General features: G+C 40.1%; 1 protein-coding gene across 2 annotated transcripts in view; it reads right to left on the minus strand.

Moving 5' to 3' along the window:
• LOC148899558 (breakpoint cluster region protein) overlaps positions 1–19,470 on the minus strand; it is a 41,850-nt gene that overhangs the window by 1,940 nt on the left and 20,440 nt on the right. The window contains exons 2-21 of one of the 2 annotated variants that reach the window (XM_088994887.1): positions 16,453–16,610; positions 15,488–15,592; positions 15,074–15,259; positions 12,777–12,884; positions 12,493–12,553; positions 12,348–12,400; positions 12,099–12,239; positions 9,417–9,538; positions 9,099–9,264; positions 7,515–7,634; positions 7,271–7,346; positions 7,085–7,189; positions 6,911–6,985; positions 6,060–6,157; positions 5,771–5,902; positions 2,450–2,509; positions 2,125–2,234; positions 1,737–1,876; positions 1,070–1,204; positions 877–982 (exon numbers count right to left, since the gene is read on the minus strand). In XM_088994887.1, coding sequence (XP_088851013.1) covers positions 877–982; positions 1,070–1,204; positions 1,737–1,876; positions 2,125–2,234; positions 2,450–2,509; positions 5,771–5,902; positions 6,060–6,157; positions 6,911–6,985; positions 7,085–7,189; positions 7,271–7,346; positions 7,515–7,634; positions 9,099–9,264; positions 9,417–9,538; positions 12,099–12,239; positions 12,348–12,400; positions 12,493–12,553; positions 12,777–12,884; positions 15,074–15,259; positions 15,488–15,592; positions 16,453–16,610 — 2,257 coding nt within the window. The remainder of the gene's footprint in view (positions 1–876; positions 983–1,069; positions 1,205–1,736; positions 1,877–2,124; positions 2,235–2,449; positions 2,510–5,770; positions 5,903–6,059; positions 6,158–6,910; positions 6,986–7,084; positions 7,190–7,270; positions 7,347–7,514; positions 7,635–9,098; positions 9,265–9,416; positions 9,539–12,098; positions 12,240–12,347; positions 12,401–12,492; positions 12,554–12,776; positions 12,885–15,073; positions 15,260–15,487; positions 15,593–16,452; positions 16,611–19,470) is intronic. The other variant, XM_088994888.1, reaches the window with a different exon arrangement.

Genomic DNA, 19,470 nt, shown 5'->3' on the forward strand with positions numbered 1-19,470 from the left:
GAAGCTATTAAGGGTGCGTGTGTGGCTGAGGGTGCTTCTGTGTTGTCTAAGCAACAGTCTCAGGCAATAGAAGAGGTTGAAAAACTTGATTTGGATTAATGAAAAGCAGCTAGCAGGGGACAGTGTGAGTGAGGGTATTATCGCCGAGAAAGCATGGCAACTTCACTTGGATATCTTCAAGAGGCAACCTGGAAGTTCGTCATCCATTGACAACTACCATCACAAAGGTAAATAAAACGACTTTATTACACAGTGCAGTTTATTTCTTGAATTACAATCCAATAGCACATTTTTTACATTTATTATACATGAAATAATGTCTATTTTTGTGTATTTTTAAGGCTTATTTAGTAGAAAATTCTGTTTTATGGGGACCTGGAAACGGATTATTCTCATTTTCATGGTTTCTTATGGGAAATACATGTTCGGAAGAGAAAACTTACAAACCAATTATGTTCATGAGGTCGGCTATCACTGTACTTAATTTCTTGAAATCTCCTTTTTTCAAATCTCAGCAAGTGTTTACCTTTTAAAATGATCACATCTCCCTTGCTCAACCGAGGTGTTCGGCCATAATGTCTCATTATTGGTGAGCTAATATCAGAACAGGCACACAAGGCACTTCTGTATTTCTCGAGGGTAACCCACAATGAAAAAACAGATCCTTTAGATATTCTTAATTTGGACATGGACATTTGCTTGCACAAGTTTGTGTAATTTTCTAATGTGTTTTTATCCAAAATAAACACATGATATTAGTTTAACAAATGTCAATCACGCGCATTTTTTTTCCAATGTGGTGCCTGTGAAGACAATGTTGGCGATTTAGCCACACCATTGACATGAAAGACGACATGCCAGGTAGGTGCCTTTTACCTTTTCAGGTGGTCAAGTAGAAAGAGAAAGGTGACCAGATTGGGCTCTGGTAGTGACAGCAGCAGATTGAGCATGCAGCTCTCCTTGGCCACACTGTCAGAAAGTGCTGTATGGCAACACAATAGTGTGGATTAGGGAAGATTTACTGAAAAAATGTTAGATATACTTTTTAAAAATTGAATTTGTAACTAACCGATGCCTCCAGAAAAGTTGGGGTACAGCTCATCAGTGAAAAGAGGCTCAGGTAACTCACGGAAATACAACTTCAGCGTCCCGGCGATGGCATTCACATCCATGTCCCTCATCATCACAGATACATCTTTGTTGTCTGTCAGGAGGACAAGATCTAAGACGTCAACGTATTTAAAAGGAATTTGGGAACATATTATTCATTTTGGGCTCCATCTTTAACCAGATCGAAGGGCATTGTAAAGATTACATACACTCACTGGGGGGTGAGGGGTTAGTAGGACAATTAAAAACACTCCAGGAGTTCTCATCAAAAAGGATATTGTAAAAAGAGATACTCTGGCATAATCTACACAGATCGACATCTGGGTTGTCAAGATGGGAGGAAAAATGGCAAAACTTTCTCAGGGGGCCACTGACAGCCAATCTGACCCCTGCTCAACCTTAATACAGATATTGTTTAATCTGGACGATAGTGTATCTGCCACGTTGATTTCTTTTGAACTTGAATCTAAAACAAATACAATGTAAAGTAGATAGAGTGAACAGAAGATGTCATGATTGTGCGTTAAATGACCGGCGCAATATTGAATGATACATCATGCCAACGTCTTCATTTCAAATCTATTACTGTCCAAAATGAGGCTTTACCAGACTGAAGTGAAACTCACTCAAATCAAAGGCACTCTTGAGAGCTTGGATGTCAGTTGCAACGCCGGACACCCTGTAGATGCCCACTTCCTCCATCCCACGTCGCTCAATCTCTTCAACACACTGTCTCACAATGAGTGGAACCTTGGAGCGCTCCCGTCTGGTAAAACAAGGAAAACAAGGCTTTAGTCCGCAAACTTAAATCAACAGGCAACAAACCAGGAAGTAGCCCACCATAAGTCAACAAACCTAATTGGCATACCAACACCACAACATGAGGTGGATAAACACAAGACCGCACAATCTGAATCAGTGTCACAGTACATTATGTGTTCTTTTGATCATTCAGCGCATTTAAGAACGTATTTGTTTTCCTGAACTAAATTGTGTGGCATATGATCAACTCACTTTGTTACAACATGAATTTTGACCCCAAACACACCGGACTGTTTGCGTGAGGGCATGCGTTTGAGACTGAACTCTCTGCTGGTGAACTTCATGGAAAGCTTGACCTCAACCTGAAACAGGAGAGTCGAAGAGGAAGATGAAAACCTGTTACATTCGTCTCAGAAGTCCTTATGTCAGTTTAGAAATGTTTCAGTGGCCCTTGTGGAGTAGAAATAAAACATTTGGGGGAGGAGAGCAATAGTCATGTTACAGCTGTAGCCTGGTGTGTTATTTCTGCTGTTTACTGGGTCACTTTAACAACGACACGCCGTCTTGTCTTACTCACCCCATTCATAGCAATGACAGTCCGCTGCCAGTCTTTGTTTTGCAAGTTCTGGGGATCCAACTAAAAATAATTAAAACAGTCATTACACAGCTTGTTATTTCAAGTAAAATACACTATTAACATTTGAGATGATATCGCTGCCATGATGATTATGATGTCTTATTTTTATGATAGATTTGATGCTATGCGAAATGTCAATGAAGAGTCTTCTGCTCCATCTGAAAGGGAGGACATCTTGAATTCACAATGAAAGTTTGCAAAATGATAAAATCAAACCCCCCCAAAAAACATTGAGACTTTTTTTAATGCAATCATTTCCTTCATATTATGTATATCATTACATACCAGTAATTTATTTAAAAAAAATCTTTTCAAGACTCACAAATTTTACAAAGGTGAAATATGTTCCCCTAAATGAAATAACTGGAGGAAAAAAGCCAATTGACAAATAAATCTACAATGATACGCTAACATCTTTAGTCAGTCCATTGAGACACTTCCTGTATGTTTGTTTACCTTTGGTTTTAGCAGACGCCTACGAACTCTGTCCCAAAGACGGGCCCCCCTACTTACTAATTTTCTGGGAGCTAATTCAACATCTTCCTCCAATGCATCTTCCTCCTCAGAATTACACTGACTCATATTTCCTGGCATAAATCAGTCACCTTTCAAAATATATCCCTTTGCCAAACGATGGGCAAAAAGACAAGAAACAACAACAAAGCTGCTATACGGTGACAAGCAGAATCAGCATTCCCATCTTGTACGAACGGCCATCCACTGGCCACCTTGCCTGGGAATGTCTTGAAAATGCTGATGACCGAAATCCTGGCAAATCCTTCCCAAACTTTCCAAATACATTGTCACATATAGTCAGGGTGCTTATTCCAGCACAAATCAAGAGAAAGGAGCAAAGGCACACAGCCTTTGTGTTGTTCTACTTTCCCACTGGATTTGCGAGATTAACTCCTGAGAATCCCCTCCTACCCTCATTATCAATATGCTCACACCTGCTGTTGCTCATTGCTGTCACAAGTGCTGAATGCCACCTTGGCAAGAAACTACATGGGATTATCTACTAATCAATACAAATGACTGTAAAATATCAAATACAGTAAAGTCTCGTTATATCGATATCGGATATATCGATAGTCCCGGTTATATCGATACTATTTCTATGCACGCACGGAGAAAATTACATGCAAACAGGGTCGGATATATCGATAGTCCCGGTTATATCGATATTTTTTCGGACTCCCTTGAATATCGATATAACGAGACTTTACTGTACCTGTAAATATTCAGGAAATTATGTAATGGTCACGTCCAGTGCCGATTTCAATGTTGCGGGATAGTGACAATGATACATACTTGGACACTTGACTATTACAGGTGTAACTCGTGAACATATTTTGTTCAATTCATCCATCCAAACATCCATCCGTCCATTCTTTGTAATGGATGAGAAGGTTTCGTCAGCCGTCATCTGTACAAATTTGAAGGTTTCAGACGTTTCGCCTCCTATCCAAGAGGCTTCGTCAGCGAACTAAAGTCTGACTGGTCGTATGAATGTAGGAACAATCAGTGGGGCCACAGGGAGTGGTCCTCTGCTCCCCCCAACCTGAGAGTAGGGACCTATCATAGCTGTGTCCGGCGCCGCCATGTCTGGACATTAGGGATATATAAATAGGGCCCATATGACCAGTCAGACTTTAGTTCGCTGACGAAGCCTCTTGGATAGGAGGCGAAACGTCCGAAACCTGTACCTGTACAGATGACGGCCGAAGAAACCTTCTCATCGATGGACCACTCCTGTACGACTGAGAGCTTACACAGACGTATTCTTTGTAATGCCGTAAGGCATGTTGCTAGGGCCTAGCACATCTGTTTTTGGAGGAAAGACTGGCAGGGTACCATTTAAGGCAATTCACACAAAATTATTTACACTTTGGCCATAGGTTGAGTTCCATTTGGCGGATGCATGTATTTTTGCTGGAAACGGCAATGATGGGTATTTTTTTCCCTTCAAAGCTCTGAGGTGTTTTAACTCACCTCTTCAGCAGCAGGGAAATCCCTCCATTGATTTATCACTGGGCGCTTTGTGTATTTCTCCATCTGACAAACTGTAGACCATTGCCAACAGCTACATTTGGTCAACCCAAAGTCTAATACACCCTCTGTCACAACACTTGATCAGAGGTCTATCTGATGTGACCCAAGACCTACAAGAGACCTCTCACTTCTTTCTGAACAACAAAAAGAGTCTCACGCACATGATCACGAAAAGAGATTGTCTCAGGAGATGTGAGACAATGTCTTTTCGTCAATGGATGCTACAGCTTCGTGTTTGCTTTCAACATTTAGCTTGTAGTAGACGTACAAATTCCACCATGACGTCCCTGATCCACTGCTGACATGGATGCTTTGATCCTCTCCTCTTTCAACTAGAACTGCTTCATGTCATCACAAAGAGGGTACAGCAAGTCCTGAAGAATGAATGACTCTGTGTCTTTGTGTTGTCATATTTGTTATTTTTTCATTTTTTTTTCCCCAAGATGGCGGCGCGTGAACACGCAGCGGCTCCCCTCTCCCGGCAAATTGGCGTTTTCATGTTTATGTTTGTTACAGTAATTATAAGTGCCTTGCATGCTGGGTCCGAGAGGACAGTAATTTCATCTGTGCTGTATGTCGTGCATATTAGCATATTTGACAATAAAGCTGACTTTGACTTTGATTAGACAAAAAGGGACAGTTGGACAGCAATGCAGATATACTATATGACCACAGGTAGGTTATTGGAATAAATAAAGGTCAACGCTGTATATAGTCATTTGTTTTTTTGGTTCTATAACTTTAGTTAAACTTCATAGTTCAACGGTGGGGGTCAGGAAACATTTTTATCTTTATTCATTGTGACATGTTCAGAATGAATCAGGGAAAACAATGTGTTGTGCTTGGGAGACTACTTTTTATAACATGATTGGACGTGAGTTTGAGTTTACTTTTTGCTGATGTCCCCCATTTGGGAGGAACATGTAAGGAACACCCTTGTCAAATCTCGACATCATGCGACTAAAAGCTGGAGGTAGTGGCCTGTGAGTTTAACAAGAACGCCCAATAACTACACTCAAATTGTAAAAAAGTCGAAGTCAGGATGTGGAGTTCAAATTGGTTATAGAATATTATGTGGACAACAACCAAAACAGATATTGCGGGATCCTGGTGAGCCTATCTCTGTCTTTCTGACCACACTGGTCGCCAGTCAATCAATCACATGTCAATGTCCAAATTTTTTAAACGATGAGAATTTCAGGCAACAACCTTTATCTGTCCTTTGACCATAATCTTGTCTGACATCTCTCCATCATCTTTGCTGTGCTTGGGCTTGCTGTAAGACTTCTCATAGCAGAGCAGCCTCAGAGTCTGGGAGCCCTCCAGCTCAATCTCAAACTCCTTGCATGGAAACACAAAGACATCTCAGTAAAGGTCTGCAATCGCTTACCAGCCACACACAATACACATGGAATGCAACAGACGTGGTGTAAGACGAATAAACATGAAACGGAAAAAGCCCTCTGCTGAGGGATGTCTTCCTCTATAAAGTTCTCACCTCATTCCAGCTGGGCTCAGTAGAGTCTCTGTACACACGCGTTTTGGCTTTGTTGACAAAATAACCAAAGGAATCCACCTCAAGAGAGCAGTAGAGGTCTGATGTGTACAAGCAGATATAACCGAATTAGAGAAGCATCAATGAGGCAACACAATGGACCACTACATTCTCTGTGATGTTATAATTCTACTGTTACGATTTCAACAAACGACTTTTGGAGGTTCAGCAAACCACGAGAACACCTCATAATGCATACTCTAACAATTTTAATAAAAGGCTTAGGGAGTTGAAGAAAATAATGAGAACCTACAGCACCGGTGTCAAAGTCAAGGCCCGCGGGCCAAATCCGGCCCGCCACATTATTTTTTTCGGCCCGCGAAAGCAAATCAAACTCGTTAAATTCCATGATGATTGCTAAAATCTGAGCCAAAATTTCATATTTTTGGATGTCAACCACAATAAAAGTCATTACTCTTCAGATTTGAAAACGAGTTATTCATTAATTTGCTGTGTGCTCTATATGTAATATTTGAAGGGATTTAAACATTGTATGGTTTCCCCAAATTCATAACGGCCCTCGAGAGGAAACCATAACCACAATGTGGCCCGCGGCAAAAAATGACTTTGACACCCCTGACGTACAGTATCATGTTTCATGGCAAGTCATGTTTGAGACCATTTGTACAAAGTATCCCAAACTAATTCCATTTTCCCCGCCTTTGCAGCTGTCCTTCCACCCCAAGGTTTTAGAGATGTAGAAGAAATTATAGCACCAAGAATTACAAAACGCGATGTCACAGACCAACCCTAGAGGGGGCAGTGAAATAAAAAAACGAGAAACGTTCACTCACTCAAGGTTTGTTTGAGACCGGATGCAGAGTGTACAATGACGTTTAAAAAGCCGTACAAACCCGGGGATTCGTCATCTATGTTGGAAACAGAAGTGAGTATACAGCTTCAGACGCAACTCTTAAATTGCCGGTATGTTTCGATGGCACAATTAATTAAACTATCGTGGACCTCACCATCTTTGTTCATAGTCACTGGAATAGTGTGGACAGTCTGAAGTTTCACACATGAGTTAGTAAGCATCTGCAGCTCCAGGGATGTTAACGAGAAGCTCTTGAAACCTATCAGATAAAGGTCAGACACGTTTGCGTCAGACAGAAATGGACTAAAGCACCATCAGAGATTATGGTGGAAAAACTTGCATTTCTTTTGCTGCTCGCGAATGATCTCCCTCCACTCAGCACGCTCGTAGTCGGATGAGATCAGAAATGTGAAACCCTGAATGGCACAAAGGGACTTGAACGCTTAAATATTGTAATGACATGCTCTCGACATCGGAGGGCAGCATAAACTCATGAAGAATAATACTCGACCAGCTAAATCAGCACGGATAAGTATTCCACAGCAAAACACTTAAAATGTAGAAATACTGTGGCGATTTTGGACCTTGCCATTCCTGTTAGCTACTCTGAAAGCCATGTTAGGTGACATGAGAAGAAGCAGAGACTCCTGCTCTGATAACCTCTTCTTCAGCCTCTCCATCGCCTTGGGTCCTTTGGTGGTTCTCTGCCAATCAACAGAAGCAGAGGTTTATGCATTGGGGTTGCCTTTACTGGTGGTTCCCCTGTTTCCCTGTTTTCATTTACATGATCAAATATCTATCCTCTACAGAGCAAGCAATGCGTTAAATATACCTTGAGACTGTCCAGATGCATACAAATACACTTGTGAAGAGCAGTGGCAAGCCGTGCATGTGAACCCTAGGCCTTCAGTAGTGCTACGTCTGAATCAATCCACAGCGGCGAGGGTGGTGTGATTTACTACGTGTCCACTAGAGGATGACGTTAGTCAGGAAATAACTAGTGACTTGAAGAAACTTGAGAAATTCTGTCATTAAACTGTTCGAATTTTGACTACGAATGTGTGGATTCATGATAACCTCATGAATTTGCAATACAGTAAAGTCTCGTTATAGCGATATCGGATATATCGATAGTCCCGGTTATATCGATACTATTTCTATGCACGCACGGAGAAAATTACATGCAAACAGGGTCGGATATATCGATAGTCCCGGTTATATCGATATTTTTTCAGACTCCCTCGAATATTGATATAACGAGACTTTTCTGTATTTGCTATTTTTAATAGCTTCAGAGCTGTCCAACGTTTCTTAATGTTGTCCATCTATTCTAGAAAGGTTCATCTTGAAAATGGCTTCAACAGTATATCTGCAACCAAATGAATTTCTTCTCCTCCTTCAGCCATTGTGGGTTGACAAAACCGGTATTAAATAAACACAAAATGTATTTACTTATGCAGTTCGCTACGGCTGAAGTGTGCTCGTTCTGGCCAGTATGCGCTTATCACTAGCGGCTAGTGATACTATGATTGGCTAGTGACTAGCCAATCATGTGACTAGCAAATCATAATTGGCAAAAATCCTGATGTTGCCAGGGCCTTCGAGCAGTTCTTCGGTTGCCAACTCAAAATCTGATTGGTTAAAGCAACAGTTTCGTTGACACTTGGTTTATGCTCCAGGGCCTGCAAAACTGATTGTGAAGGCGTCCAAGTAGATTTCTGACCCAGGTACCAAATGATGGCTGAAATGTGATTGGTTAAATGCTTAAATACAAAAGGCATCTGGAAGCAGAACAGCAGGGGAAAATCAATTAAAGGAAGCTGAAAGAAAATTTGGAATTATTTAATAAGAATTGAACGGACCAAATCTAATTCGCATTAGTCTGTGATTCAGATATTTTTACGCCAGCATAGAAGGCCCTAACGGTCCAAGACTGGTGTACACATATGCATGCAGGAGGCAGGTAAATGAGAAGGATCGGGCTATGCTCATTCACATATTGGCGAGACTGATGTCCCTCGCAGCAATAAAAATAAAACAAAATAATATGTCAACGTTTTGGTCAATGACTGCTTTTCTTGGATTACTACAACTTTTGCTGTGCTGAGGATGTTGAATCCATAAATTAAAAAGACAGCTATTCTCTCTCTCTCTCTGGGAATGTTTACCTTTTCTCTGTGGATCTCGTTCTTAATCTGGGACAGTTTGATCTTCATGGCATCAATTTCCTCGTCCTGGACTAAAGGGATAGGGGACGACTCACAGTCCTCAATTGTCTGAAAGGTCAGGTCAGCGAGAGGAATATACCACTTGCAGTCGTACTGTTGTCCTTTCCTGTCAATGAGCACAATGCAAATGCCGTTTATACACTGTGGCCACTTCACATGACTTTTTGTTTTGCTCTTACTTCAGAAATGTTTTCTTTTTTCAGAATGAACCACTGGAATATTCCAGTTACAGGCAAGGTATTACTAAGAGTCCCTCACCCTGCACCTTGTTTCTTCAGCTTGGTACAGAGCAGCAGGTCAGTGAAGAGGAAGACATGACGGAGTTTCCTGGAACCTTCAACCAGCTCAACCATGAATCGGTCTCTCAGCAGCTGACGATTCTGACAACAAAAAAGCTACAGTTTTAAAAGCTACATAAGTTAAAACATCATGAGTGAAACTCTGGTAGAACTTCAAAGTAGATTGAATTCAAGATGAAATAAAGTTGATGTACTCCATTTCAGAATACACTAGGGCTGCCACAGATAAATGCTCTCAAATTCAAGCACCAGGTGTCTATTTTTGTATGTATTTACATTGTATTTATAAGTGCATTTCAAAACTCTCAAGGACAGTCACAGGATGAGAATTTCTTTTCTGCAGGTACGGCATATTTACTGTGTCATGATTCAAGTTGATTCTGTGTTTCCTTTATGGGTATACCAAAAACAAGACCAGAACACAAAGTCTCAGACAAGTATGTGTATACAAATTCATTTCACAAATAAATCCCTAATTATGTAAAGACAAAAAAAAAACTTTTGTTGTCTCTGGTGGGGTTCTGGACCATAAAATTAGAGCCGACTGGTACTCGTCTTGTTTAAGGCACACATGGCTGGGAGCTGTAAGGACTTTGACCTCTGGGCAGAGGTTGTTTACATTGTGACGCTTCCCATGTGAGACTGTTGCCAAACATTCACTCACTCACTACGGTATGGGGAAAAGAAAAAAAAACAAACAAGGAAATCACTGCAGGATGAAAGCACACTCCATGTCTGGCCCTGGCCTGGTTTCAAAACATGGTAGGAGTACATCCGCTTATTGCTTTTATGACACAGAGGGCATAGCGGATCAATCAATAATCCAATGGAAAAAACAGCTTTTAGTGCAGCCTTTCTTTTTAATCATTGGCTACAATGACATTAAGTATTGAGTATTATTCAATGTTCACTGTCAATTCGGCTGCGTCCCCTGCATCAGGCGAGTTCTAAGATACCAGCAAGCAGGATTCAAATGCTTGACACTCACTCTGGCAGGACATGATGATGAGGCATTTTCCAGGTTAGTTTTCCAAAAGTGGCAGCAGTTGGCGGGAAGGATGGGAGGGAGCTCTGCGCTAATCAACGTGCTTTTTTTTCATTTCCAACACGGAGACCCTCACCTCCTGTGTTGGCACTGGTTAGTCACAAGCTTCCTTTTGCTCCACTTCCTTCACAACTAAAGCAGATAGGCTAAAATGAGTCAGTGACCATCTTAATTTATCAGAGCTTCCCAAAACCCTTATGCTTTACCTTGTTACCGTCAACAAACCATGGAAGAAGATGTAATCTTTAATTTAGTCATTTTACTCAAATTATTGTGTACCTAAACCCCAGTTACATAGTACACATAATGGATCATGTCATGTCGCCATGAGCATCTCAAAGCAACGCTACGCCAAAACATATTTTGATTGATCTACAAGAGCTGCTGTGTCATCCTTTTTAGGTGTGCCTTTTCCAAAGACTGTTTTCCATGTTAAGCCTACATTTGACGGTTTTATAAGTCAGAGACATATCTTTATTCAGGTAACAGAGTACAAATGACTATGAAGAAAAGTCAGCAAAGTAAAAAAACAAAACAAAAATGGAGAAGGTTTGGACCGGAGAACTATATAGTCCATCCATCGATCCATTTTCCGTACCACTTATTCCTCATTAGGGTCGCGGGGGGCGTTGGAGCCTATCCCAGCTGTCTAAGGGCACGAGGCGGGGGACACCCTGAATTGGTTGCCAGCCAAGCGCAGGGCACACAAAGACAAACAACAGTCACTCTCACACTCACACGTTGGGACAATTTGGAGTGTTCAATCTGCCTGCTACGCATGTTTTTGGAATGTGGGAGGAAACCGGAGGACCCGGAGAAAACCCACGGGGGCCCGGGGAGAACATGCAAACTCCACACAGGAAGGCCAGAGCGGGACGCAAACCGGCAACCTCTGCACTGTGAAGCCGGCGTGCTAACCACTCCACTACCGGGCCGCCCAACTATGTAGTCCAGCAACAAATTTTGGAAAAGTAGCGAGCTGTGCGAATATACACTGTATTATGTTTTCGCACAATAATGATAATAGCAACATGATATAAACACAACCGTTTGACTCTGAATACTTTATTCGAGAACAGCTGCATTCTTAAAATGCCACATAAAGACATACAGAAAGGCCTAAACTAAGGATGTACCAGTGTGGTGTTTATACCTCTTTGACATTCTCACTCAAACCTGGCATACTCACTGTTGTACGGTTGGAATTCTGACTAAATTTCTTATTTAATCTCGTTAGATTATACATTATTTTCTCGCAAGTAAATATAGAAGACTGAATATTTCATAGGTGTCATACTCAAGGCCTAGGGGACAAATCACACAACATGTTCATGTGGTCCGCGAAAGTGAAGCAAACACGTCACCATCCAGGATGCTTCCAAATATCCGTATTAAATTTATCAGAATGATATTGTGAGCATTTTGTTCTGACCAAATGCCCTCACTACAGTAATGAAAATAGTGAAAGAAACGCATATCATTTTTATATTGTGTATAATGAACATCTATATTATACTGGTGTGCTCAGGAAAAAAATGCATGCAGCATGTACATATTTTCTTGATCATCCATGATTATGTTTGGTGATGAACTGACCTCTCCCTTCTTTACTGTCATTGAGTGTCTGCGAGGGGTGATTTCTTCATTAATACTGGACAGAAAGTTCTGTGAGATGCGCAGGGCATCCTGTAGCAGTGCATAGTCGGGGTGGCTGGAGGGAGTATGCTTTAGCAAGTCCTAAAACAAACAACAACAACCAAAAGCAAGACAATGTTGTTCCCAAACACCATCTCAATATCCCAAGTGAGATGAGGCTATGCATTACCACTCCATATGTCAACTTACATGGAGAACGAGTGTGCTGCGTGTCACCCGGTCTACAGGCTTGTAGAGAAGTGCTGGAGAGAAGATTACAAGTTTAAAAGTGATCACGACTCAAGAATACTAATACTAAATTCTGTGAATGCTGGTCATTTTATTCAAAACTCACTTTCTAAGGACTTCTTTCCTGATTGCTCTTTGCTGTCCTTTGTTCCTCTGACCTTGAGGTTCTGTCAGGTAGACATACCGTTTTTATACAAATCAAGTAAGATCAACTATCCAATTGGATTGTGCAATTAAAACAATTAGTGCCACTACAAAGAGCTTTTGAGGCTATATACACTTGCGGGGACCACTAAAAAAAACTGCTCCATCATCACTTGTTCCGGCCAGCTGTACCACATCAAACGCTCAACTGATACAGTTCCTGCTGTGTGTAGTCTTATTACATACCTCAGATATCTGTGCAAACTGTGTGTTTGCCTGGCAGCAGTTGTCTGCTGTCGCCACAGCAACCTTATAGTTATCCACAAAGGCCCGGTACACTCCAAGCTGGCTCGCCTGGAGGACATGAAGAGAAACCAAATTTGAATCATTGACATCAGAGTCATTAAGTTCCTTTAAATGCACGAGAAAGAATATAAGAAAGAGAGGGGTGGGGGGAGACTGACTTTCCACAGTGGTCTGATCTACCATTGTTATTCAATCGTGAAAAAAAATATACTGCGCTGGTATATTTGACATGAAATACCTATTTATTTTCTGTCATATAAACTGATTTATGCAGAAAATTCACACAATTTACCATGTAAATATATACATATTTCGATTAATGGTACTCATTTTGGGGATCACTATGGCAATAAATATATGAGTGGTGATCATACACAGGCCACTCACATGAATTACAAAGTCTTATAGGTGGCACAACCACTGATTCAAACAAATGACAATAATGTACAGTATCTTGATAGGGTAGATTAGTTAATTTGAGGTGGACAAGCGGAGCCAAAAGAAGTAAGGAAGTAAATTCAAGGTGAATAGGAATTATCAGGGACTAAATTATAATGCATGCAAACTACACTGTTTTGAATCACGGCTTCAAGAAATTTGCTTGACATGAATGAGTGCAATTTATGTGATTGAAAGAATAATCATCTTAATCCATGAGTTTTAATTTTACACTGAATTTTGATCCATTCATCCATTTTTTCTCACTGGCATTGTGGGTGATCTCAAGGATACACACATCTGTCTGCTAGTTAACCAATCAAATTTATCTCGTGGGCGTGTGCGTGTGTGGGCGTGTGCGTGTGTGTGTATGTGTGTGTGCGTGTGTGTGTGTGTGTCCAGAGAAAAAATACCTCACCCTGTCAGGATAAAACTCCATGCTCAGTTTCTGAAAATTTACTGCACTGTTACAACAGTAGTGGATGTGCAAATAATCTAGTTCAGCCAAGAAAACTCATGTTGGCCAAAGCGGAAAGCCCTCATTCCGTATCTGAGCAAATGCTTCATATCACACATTGTCAATAAATTTCTTAGAGCAAACATGTTAACATTTTTGAGCCAAGTCATTTATAGTGCTCACCATTTTCTTAGATTTTACCAAGTGCGGAAGAACATAATATTGCATACATCCTATAGCAAAAACCTAATTAAAATGCATCTTAGGTAAATAGAGGGGTCCTGCATTTTTTCTTTGTCTTGGAAGATTCTTAGCGGATAGTCTATAGATTATGTCAGTTGCTTTGTTGTCAAACTGCGTTATAAAAAAATATTTCTTCTTAAAGCAAGGAGACAACAGCCGCTGGGAATTTGCCATGCCACAACATGCTATGCTCTCGCTTGATTTGGTATAACAGTTACAAGAGAAAGCAAAGCGAATGAGGGAGATTTGTCACATTGACATATAGCAGTACCGTACATTGCAGGGGTTTCTGAAAAATTACAAAGGGTCCTTTGGCAACACAAAATCCCTACTTATTTCAAACAGATAAACACTTTAAGACAAAAATTAGTGTATCCAAAAGATAGGCTGCCAAATGAAAAACAAAGTAACGTAGTTTATTCGATACATGGTAAAAATGAAGCCTCTTGGATGAGAAGCGAAACGTCCGACACCTTCAAAGAAGTACAGATGGCGGCTGAAGAAACCTTTTCATCGATGGACCTCTCCTGTACGACTGAGAGCTTACACAGACGTCGACATATAAACCATGCGTGAATGTGTACATCTTGCGCCAATATCATATAAGCTCTTATCCAGTAACCTACTATAGAACCCTTTGTTCTCCTTTACTGTATGTCATACCGTGGAACGATGCTTTTATGGGGCTGAGTGATGACTTCAGGCAGTCCGACCACATGTGCATTTGAAAACATGCACAGCCTTCGCCACGAAAGGTTTCTATTTTGCTAAACCGACAAGGTACGCCAATAAAGAATTCTTATTCTGATAGTTTCATTCAGGAGAAGAATGATGTTATATGAAGCCATTATACATTATGCTTGCAGACCATCTTATTTTTCTCTTGGCCAATGAGTCTCAGCTGTGTATATGCTAAATCACAAGAAGCAGAAAAACAGGTTTGGCTCATGTGCCAGAGCATGTTTTTACCTGAACATTTTCTGATGCATAATATAATTCTATGACTAATTCCTTGTGTTCATTTTCCATTGACAAAACAGTCACGGGTGCAATTAAGGTGGCAAAAGACCTTAAAATAAAAATAAAAATAAGATCATACCAGTCTCTGAAAGAGGTCCCCCACACACTGCTGGTAACTCCAGTCTTGAACACGAGGAAGCAGAGCATCGTAGAAGTCTTTATGGATCTCATGGAGCTCGGGCACTTTAAAGAAAATTGTCTCTATCTGCTGGATGGTCAGCATAGGTTGCGATGTTGTGGCGGCTGCCCTGAGAGGCTTCATGGGCTTTAAAGAACAAAAATTCACAAGGTTAGCGACGAACAGTGCGGAAACAAGAGTTTCTAATTCAATCCACGTGCCATTCAGAAATTGTGAAATGCTTGTTTCCAAAAGGATTTGCTAAATGAGGCTAAAAAACAAAACAAAGCAAATGCATGTCCTGCAATGGCCACACTTAAAACTGACCATGATCAAGCTGACAGTACGGTGAAAAAATATGCGTGTTGAACATACAATCAAAAGTGCTTCAAGGTGGCTGAGGTAGGTCTCCTCACTGGCCAGGATTCCGGACAGAACCCACTTCCTCATCTCCACTCCTTTTTCCTGATCCAGCTCAACCTGACACAAACATGAACATGACTGAGAAAAAAACAGTAATATAGGGAAATCCTGTTGATAGATGTGTGATGTCTATATTAGCTCACCGCACACATGTGGCTGCAACTATTGTATTAAGATTAATGACCCAGCATATTTTATTACACTCTCGAGTAGTTTTACATTCCACGGGGGGGCGAGTCAGATACTAGTGGTATCTTCAAGAAGATAAATGTGTTTTTAGACCAGAGATTATTATTTCAACAGGTCAAAGACATGTCATCTCTGTGCAGGCTATCATGTTGGGGCCTTAATCTCATCCATTACTTTTCCTCCATCAATGTTGAAGACCACCAATCAGAACATAATAAGACCACACATACAAGAAGAAGACAGACCCAAAGACGGGGAGCGGGGTATATTATATATGCAACAGAAAACCCACCAGTCTATTTTAGATAGTGCTTGTCTTCACTAGGGTTGGGGTGAGAAGGAATTTAGGTTTGAATGCAACTGTGGGTGATTGTTTGGCGACATAAAATGTGTCCTGCAATTGGATGGCGACCGGTCCAGATTGTTTGGGCTTGGGTAGTCATCTTAGATAGATTCCAGTTCCCCCATTCACCTTCATGCATACAAGCGGGATAGCAAATGGATGAATGGAATATTCTTACAAATACTGAACCGATACTCTAAACTGTGACCAAAGCGATGGTCTTCCCTGTTTTACCAGAAAATAAGGTCCACTCACCATTGATAACATGAGCATTCTAAGGCCCGACCATTCAATATTTTAACATATAAACCCACAAATAATGGCACGAGAAGCAACAGTGGACGCCGCTATACAATATATAAGAAACACGAAATATTAACATTACCGACAGCGTAGACTCCAAGGAACCAGATGATTGTGTGTCTCGGCTACTGCATCGACTTTTCGAGCAGAGCTGAGGAGATGACGGAGGAGAGCCGCTGAGAGAAGTTTGCTCTTCTGAGTGTTCTGGGTCATAACTAAATGATGCAGGGTTTTCATTGTCTGTAAGAAACAAAGGACACATGTAGGCTATGAGGTAATACAAATAACAACAGGAGTTGTTTTTAAATCCTCGAACCTGTAACGTTTTGTGCTAAAGTGTCTTGGTATGTCTGCCCTTCAGTAGAAAGCCAATTAAGGTCATAATTGTTTAATTTAATGCAAATGTGGATATTAAAAAATGACAACTGCTTTCATCAATACTTGATTAAAACATTTTTAACAGTAACGTGTAAGGACAAGGTTTTTTTTACCTTGTATAAATAAAATAAAGACAGTACTTTTGACTTAAACTAAATAGTTGAAAACAATTTAAACTGCTTTTTTCATTTTAAGAACTTTGGTTTTCCCGACTTCAATTTCCAAAAGTGAATTATGTTTCAAATATACTGGTAAATTAAAGAAATTGTTTTATGACTGGACATATGAAATCGCAATACTGTAATGGCAACTATGAAATTGATAATTTACATTGTGTGTAAATACATATAATTTAAGGACTTCTTGCATTCGACTTTGTTCTGCTTAATAAACCCCGTTTGAACTTGGTCAGCTTTAATGCCGTGACTCCAAATGTTTTTTTGATTCCTGATCTTTAAGATACAGGAGAAAACGCCTTTATATAGTATGCTGTGTTTCACCAACCTGAATATTTTCAACTTTAGATGTCACAAACTCAACATAGGGATTTGCAACTTCCTGCATTGGTATGTACATGGCAACTCAATTGTATTTCTAGAGCACCACCCCCCCTCAAAAAAAAGGTTGCATATAAAGTGCTTTGCATGGAGCAAAGATTATTCATCCAAGAAATACAACAACGGACACCTTATATATTATAATTATAAACTATAAATTATAATGTGACCTATTATTGTACTCCAAGCAGCATTCAGTCCTATGGCTCAGTAACATGAGTGTTTTCAAAGCTTCACAACCCCAGGTCAAAGCCATGCACTGAGAGCTTGTGTCCAGCGAGTGGATCTTGTCAAAAGGTTACAAAATTAAGAGTATCTGCAATGATCACTTAAATATAATGTACATGTGCCACTTTAAAATAAAGAAGAAAGAGAAAAGATCACAAAGCTCAACAGGCATTGCATCCAGTAATAATAATAATACATTTAATTTCCAAGTGCCTTTCAGAACACCCAATGACACTTTACAATTAAAAGATCAATACACAGAACAATAAAACCATAAATAAATGATAAATAATAAAATAGCTGATTTAAACTAAACCGTGAATGCAATCACTGCCACCCTTCCTTAAGTCACCATCACATATCTGAATCGTCAACAATATTATCCATGGGATGACTGATGGCTAAAAGAGGGGATCTACAGGAGCAAATTAAAATAAAATCCAAGCATGCAACCAGTAAAGTGACGACTGGTTTATAAAGACATGCCAGTAAAAAGCTTGAAAACAGGAAATAGAGGATTCCGGAAAGTGAGGGGGGACAAAGCTGCATTTATCAAAGTGAAATCAACAGATACCCTGGGACAAAAGACTCTAACAAACAGAGAGGATCCAATACAGAGAAAGAGAGAGGTGTGTATTGACTGTGTGAGGAAGAGCTGAGTACTGGCCAAGCTTTAGTACACAGGGGATGTCCGGTGTGAAAGGCCACTCTGTGTTCCAGCAAGATTATACACCATCTCTGCCAGTGGATAAATAACACATCATTCTCAGCGGCCTCAGAAGCAGCAGCTATCTCCTCCAATCTCCTATAAAGTACATATTTAACCAGGAGGAGACATTTACAAATTTCATCATCACCAAAGAAGTATCATTTTTAACAACTTGAGAATCATTCAAACGTGACAGTGTGACGACATCATATCAAAATGTTTTTATATGCAGTCAGGATAACAAAAATTGTTCACGAGGAAGTGCCTAGGCATCTCTGTCCGGGAAATTGAGCAATTCATCTTCAACATCAAAGCGGAAACAGGCCTCCTGCATGGGTGTCGTCTTTCAATAAACAGGCACCACTCCTACCTATCGAATAGCATATGTTCTATAAAGTACAATAGTTACTGTACAGATAATTAGATTTGACAAATATTAACTTTGTTAATCCAATCCTTTGTGTTGTTATTCATGATTATTTTAGACATGTTTCAATACAGTAATTTCATCCGTAGGGTCGTTAAATACACAGGATTAAATGTAATAGTTCAGTGTAAAAATGTTCTCAGAGTGCAACATTGTTCAGTTTCTTTTACATAATACATTTTTCATCATTTTTGTTGAGTCAGCCTGGAATCTTTTGTCCCATGAGAACTCATCCAAAGGAGACAAAACACTTTCACAACTTAACATAAATACCGTACGAATTTATGCCGGAGGAATGTTGTTTGCAATTAGGAAAAAAATCTCGACTACCATTACAGGGCCAATGCGGAGTGATGTGTATTAGATATCATAGTGAAGAAAACAATTGACACTCCCCTGATTTTAAAAACCTCTTGGGCTATGTTTTTGTGCTGGTGTTGCAATATACCAGCAAGACTGTCACAAAAACACAGCAAAACCAGCATGTGAGCACCAATGCTAGTCTATGCTGATTGTTTCAGCTCAATAGACAGGATCGTGTCCTCTCTGTCTGTTTCAAAGCATCTCATCATGGTTTCAACCATGTAATGAAGCTGTAATAAATACTCCCTAATGACCTTACATAAGCACTCAGCCTACCAGCTGTGGATCAGAGTGAAGCTCAATTTGCTTTGGGCTTGTGGCTGAACTCTGTAATTTTGTGTTTTTCAATAATTCAATACATCAACTGTAATTTATTTAAAATGATTCCATTTATTATGTGTGACAGACTTTTATGTTTTTCTGACATTTATACCTTAA

This window comes from Hippocampus bargibanti, linkage group LG04 (genome assembly GCF_051943395.1).
Source record: "Hippocampus bargibanti isolate YZ-2025 linkage group LG04, ASM5194339v1, whole genome shotgun sequence".
Lineage (NCBI taxonomy): Eukaryota > Metazoa > Chordata > Actinopteri > Syngnathiformes > Syngnathidae > Hippocampus > Hippocampus bargibanti.